The sequence below is a fragment of the Cornus florida genome, unplaced genomic scaffold (genome assembly GCF_030987335.1).
Source record: "Cornus florida cultivar Cherokee Brave unplaced genomic scaffold, ASM3098733v1 CherokeeBrave_3.0.0_Hap2_Chr08, whole genome shotgun sequence".
Taxonomy (NCBI): Eukaryota; Viridiplantae; Streptophyta; class Magnoliopsida; order Cornales; family Cornaceae; genus Cornus; species Cornus florida.
Genome location: NW_026775578.1, coordinates 1,449,087 through 1,455,086, shown reverse-complemented (window position 1 = coordinate 1,455,086; position 6,000 = coordinate 1,449,087). Strand labels below are relative to the sequence as shown.

The following is a 6,000-nucleotide window of genomic DNA, read 5'->3' as shown; positions in this document are numbered from 1 at the left end:
TACTTTTTCAATTGTTTTTAACTGCTAGTATATATGCGCTCACATTGGATGGATTCACCACTGTTGTTTTTCCTCTCATCTCGATCCATATGTTGTGATCGATTTAGAGAAGAAAATAAAAAAAACTTATGTAAATAGATTCTTTCTTATGTGGCTGTCCCTCCACGATGGCTTCTAGAATTTGTTATTCAACCAATGAGAAAACTTATTTTTAAACACATCAATTAATCTTGTATCCTATTTGGATGGGGCTCTAAAAATGTCACTTTTTGAGATAACCCTTTTTAAGTCCTTTGAAGCATTTCTTCTCTTATCATTTTAAGTCTTTCTCATCTCTATCTCTTCATCGCTCCATACGGGCGTGGAGCTCAGTTATTAATGATAACTGATATTCATCTTACTTAAAATTTTATTTCACTTTAAAGTGAGACTTACCGTTTTCAAGTATATTCAAAATGAGTTATCAAATTAATTTAATAATAATTAGTGATAATTTATATCCATATCATTTAAAATTTTACTTTATTTTAAGTGACGTTTTCATTTTCAAAAATATTCAAAATGTGTTATAAAATATACTTAATTAAATAAACTTTTGATACATATTCAAAACTAAATATTAAATTGAGTAATCAAATAACACCTTAGTAATGTGATTTATTGAATAATAAATTCTAAAAGTGACTGTAAAGGGACAATTATTTAAGGGACTCCCTGTAACACTCCTCCAACTATACTTACAATGACATAAGGGTACACATTGTATGCAAAACTACTCGACACAAGATCCTACTCTATACATATTGCAAGAATATCACGCTAAAATGATTTAAATAACCAAAGAGAGCCCAACTCACATCTCACTCTGTATCATTGGGTTACACTTTTGAACTGTAAATTATTTTTGCTAATAAAATTTGCATTTGTATATTCGTCGTGATTTGTCTTAGAAATGAAATAAATCTATACTCCACTTATTAAAAATCATTCTAGTAGTTGGCTTATTATTTTCTAAACTTTCAATTATGCAAACTAATTATATTATAAATGAGTTACCTCGCTTTGAACTACTCATCCGTCCACAAACATAATAATAATAATTATTATTATTAATTAATTAAAAATTAGGAATCAGAACAATTTGATTGATTTATGTGAGTCGTTCGAATAGTTAAATTGTTTCCTTGTTTGGAAGGCATCTGTGTCCGCTCATAATACGTTGGAGAGGATTCCTATCATTACTCTATATATATGTATATACTACCTCACTCCTAATATTATACTATTACTTTACGAATTTTTACTTTTTAAGAAAGACGCAAATTGTGTAATCAATGCATGTTTCCTTTTTAAAATTCATAAACCATTTAAAATTTAAAAATTTACGTTAATTTAAGGATAATACTTAGTCTTTATTAGTGAGGATTTACAATATATTCATCTGGACCAATAATAAATTAATATGTAACATTTAATTACCAAATCAAAAATGATCATATATATATATATAGATATATTTATCAAAAATAGTGATTTGATTATGATTTATGATTTGATAATTAAAATAGTTCATATTAAAATAGAGGGAGAAAAAATAAATTTGTAAATTATTAAAGAAAAAGGATAATGGACTATATATATATATGAAGCAAGTTTACCTAACAAGAAAAATTGGACGTTAAATAAGGTAACATTTTTGTGAAGACCATGATTATCAAATTAACTCCTAATAAAACTTGAAATGGAAATGGAAATGAAAAAGGAAAATGAACTGTGCATATCTCACTCTAAAATAACGAATTCTCTCCATTTTCGTAAAAACCCCATCCAGCTAATTTCTCTCCTCTTGCATACTTTAATGCACAAAAGACAATTAATTTTGAAAATATCTCCTAATTATAATTAAGGAAAGACTAGGTAAAATTATTAGGTACAGAAAAGAAATCTTCTTTCCTTCAATGTAACCCATTAATTTGGTTGTACTATTACATTAATCCATTATTCCATTACCATAATTTACGAAACTCTCGGCGGTAGTTCAATCCCATCTGCCACCATCTCTTAACTCTATTTTGTCTCTTTAATTTTTAAATATCTTCATGCTATATAGTCACAAACTTGATTACTTTATAAACCACCCTAATCATCGTCTATCTCTCTCTCAAATGGGTTGTTTATGGGCTCTGCCTTTCACTGTTTTTCTCTGTTTCTCAGTCATTTATGGTGACAGCAATACCAAAACCTTCATAGTTAGAGTTGATAACAATTTGAAACCATCTGTGTTTTCTAGCGTTGAACATTGGTACAAGACTACCCTTCAAAGTCTTAATTCCAACCCTTTAAACTCTGAAAAGCCCAAAACAATCAACCAAGACTTCCTGCATGTGTACAAGACTGTTTTCCATGGTTTCTCTGCCAGTCTCACCACACAACAAGCAGAGGAATTGAAGAAACACCCAAGTATTCTTGCGGTCTTACCGGACCGACTTCATCAACTTCACACCACTCGATCACCTGCATTCCTTGGACTCTCCCCAACCAACCCAAACGGCCTCTTAGCAGAGGCAAATTTCGGTGATGACGTCATAGTTGGAGTTTTTGACACTGGTATATGGCCAGAACGACGTAGTTTTCGCGACAAAGGCCTCGGACCCGTCCCTTCTCGTTGGAAGGGAGAGTGTACAGAAGGAGAAAGGTTCTCCAAAACCCTCTGCAACAGAAAGATCATCGGAGCGAGGTACTTTACCGCCGGTTACGAAGCCGAAAACGGCAGAATTAACATCAGTACGGGCGTCAGGTCTGCTAGAGATTCGGACGGTCACGGCAGTCACACCGCATCCACGATCGCCGGAAACCTCGTCCGCAATGCCTCCCTCTTCGGCTTAGCAAAAGGTGTTGCCTCCGGAATCGCACCAAAAGCAAGAATCGCTGTATACAAAGTTTGCTGGTACAACGGTTGCAAGGAATCCGACATACTCGCCGCCTTCGACAGGGCAGTGGAAGACGGCGTCGACATCATTTCTCTCTCCCTCGGCGCCTCCACGGTTCCTTATTACGACGACCCTATTGCCATTGGCTCCTTCGGGGCAATGCAGAAAGGAATTCTTGTTTCTGCTTCAGCCGGTAACGATGGTCCCTTTGAGATGACGGTAGAGAATGTAGCTCCGTGGATCACCACAGTCGGTGCCAGCACAATAGACAGGAACTTTACGGCGGATCTTTTGTTAGGAAACGGTCAGGTTATAGCCGGAGCTTCCTTGTATGGTGGCAAGCCATTACCTCAAAAGACGTATTTGCCCCTGATTTACGCAGCCGATATCAGGAAAGGGGAAGGGCTTTGTTTGAACGGTACGCTGGAAAAGTATCGCGTACGCGGCAAGATCGTGTTGTGTGATAGAGGTTTGATTACACGTGTCGAGAAGGGAGAGATCGTAAAGGAAGCTGGTGGGGCCGGAGTGATTGTTGCCAATATCGAATCAGGAGATGAATTTATATCTCCTGATCCTCATGTGATTCCGGGAATGAGTATCGCCCATTCAGCCCGTGAAACAGTTCTACGTTATATAAACTCTTCATCGAACCCGAAGGCAACAATCATCTTTCGCGGGACCCAGGTCGGAGTGAAACCGTCACCTATGGTTGCCTCCTTTTCATCAAGAGGTCCCAACACTATATCCAATTACGTGGTCAAACCTGACATAATTGCGCCAGGTGTCAACATCCTAGCGGCGTGGACTGATCTCGCGCCTCCAACGGAATCACCATTCGATAAGAGACGCACGGCGTTTAATATAATTTCGGGTACGTCCATGTCTTGCCCACATGTGGCTGGAATTGCGGTTTTACTTAAAGGGGTTTACCCGGATTGGTCACCGGCTATGATCCGGTCAGCTATGATGACCACAGCGTACATGCACGACCACGATGGGAAGCCCTTGGTTGATGAGGAATCCTTAAAGAAAGTAACGGTGCAGGACATGGGTGCAGGACATGTGGATCCTAAAAAGGCAATGGATCCTGGCTTGGTGTACGATCTGACGGTGCATGATTACTTGGACTTTCTTTGCGCTTCCAATTATAGCCGTCGTGAAATGATCCAAGTCACACATACACCAGTGAAATGCAGAAGCAAGCAAAATAAACCGTGGAATATAAACTACCCAGCAATCGCGGTTGTTTTTAATGCATCAGCACCATCCTCGGAGGTTGTAGTTAAGAGAACAGTGACACAGGTTAGCCACGGTGCATCCAGTTACCACGTTAAAGTTTCCAATCCAAGAGGTGCAATCATGACCGTTGATCCCCCAAAGATGGAGTTCAAAAAGAGGGGACAAAAAAAGAGCTTTGTGGTTCGGATTTCGGCTGGAAAATCGAATTCGCCACCTGGGATCATTTACAATCAGTTTGGTAAGTTGACGTGGACAGACGGGAAGCACCACGTCAATTCACCTGTGGTGATCGCGTGGCAATAGATGTATGAATGATACTTTGTGAATTTGTACTGAATTACAAATAAAAGGCCTGATATAATTTTTGGAGATATCTATTTTTCTGAACGACTCCAAAAAAGTCCATTTAAGATGATAAAATTAATCTTCTATAGTTATACTACAAAATTTTGAACTTGATTCTGCAATATCTATTCATCTTTATAGTCCGGTATCATATCTAGTTTTTATACCATTAATCAAAATAATCTATTACAACGTATTACACAATGTCAAGTTAATGAATCAATTTATATTGAGTGCACCTTATATTTTATAATATAATCTACTCTTTTTCTTCAAAAAAAAAAAAAAACATTTCTTTATTTTCAAATATTTGTCGGATGTTTGGAAATCTTGGATGTTGCAACTTATAACTATGGGGTCACTATAATATCTACGAACAAAAAAGCTAGTCCCATTAACTTGATGGATTACCCACTAGGGTTTGATTGGTTGACAAGGGTGTTCATCAACTACTCTATCAGATTCATTAAACAAAGTATTTTTTATTTTTATTTTTATTTTTTTGAGATAATTAATATTTTTATTTAACATAGTATTTCAAAATGAAACATAATAGCAGATATTAGGTACATTTCTAAGGGTTGTGGGCAATCGCAATAAGTCAATTTCATCCATTAAATAAGAGAACTCATGCTATCAATACATGTTAATTAAATATATACTTTTGAGAGTATAGATTGTGGTAGGTGAGAGATGTAGTAGATCTCTGTTGATTTTATTATAACCTTCCATGCTTAGGTTACACAGGAGACATCAATTTTTTGAAATAAGATAAAAGACGAAATCATCAAGAAATAGTGGAGGTTGAATAATTTTTTTTGAGAGATCGATAATAGTAAAAGCAAAGTCCAGATTAGTATAAAAAAATCGTAAAAAAGAAATAAGAAAAGAAGGAGCGATAAAAAAAGAGTGAAAATTATAGACAAATCAAGTATGGTGAACGCAAAGTCCAATTTATAGTATACATTTTTGAATAAGATAAGACGAAATTATCAAAAACTAATGGTGGTTGGATAGAGTTTTTATGAAGAAATCCAATAATTAATGGTGAATGCAAAATCAAGATTTGAGTAGAAATTCGTGAATAAGATATAACAGAGTCATAAAAAAAATAATGGAGGATGGAGAGATTGAGAAAGGTGAGAAAGGTTAGTCCAAAGTCGAGGCTAGAATAGAAATAAAAAAACACTTTGATCTTAACTATTTTCCTTTTGGTCTAGATCCAACTATATTTTGTCAAATTCATTAAAGGTTTTTAGGTATGGTGTGGATAGGCCTGCAGGAAGAAAGATGGACAATATTGGGTAGAAGATCGAAAAATAAAGAAAATAATAAAGAACAAAGAGAAAATAAAAATCATACTAACATCAATTTCACAAAACATAGTTGGATCTAAACCAAAAGGACAATAGTTAAGAGCCAAGATTTTGTGTTTCTAGGAAGGAAATGATAATAATTAAACACGCCAAATTTTTTTTATTTCTAT

At 35.5% G+C, this 6,000-nt stretch overlaps 1 protein-coding gene across 1 annotated transcript; it reads left to right on the top strand.

Moving 5' to 3' along the window:
• Positions 1 to 2,165: 2,165 nt before the first annotated feature.
• Positions 2,166 to 4,472, top strand: LOC132268505 (subtilisin-like protease SBT1.5). Its single transcript, XM_059769342.1, has one exon. The coding sequence runs from the start codon at positions 2,166 to 2,168 to the stop codon at positions 4,470 to 4,472; it is 2,307 nt and encodes a 768-aa protein (XP_059625325.1).
• Positions 4,473 to 6,000: the final 1,528 nt, after the last annotated feature.

Coding starts and splice junctions, on each gene's coding strand:
- LOC132268505 (XM_059769342.1), top strand. CDS start 2,166: ATGGGTTGTTTATGGGCTCTGCCTTTCACTGTTTTTCTCTGTTTCTCA.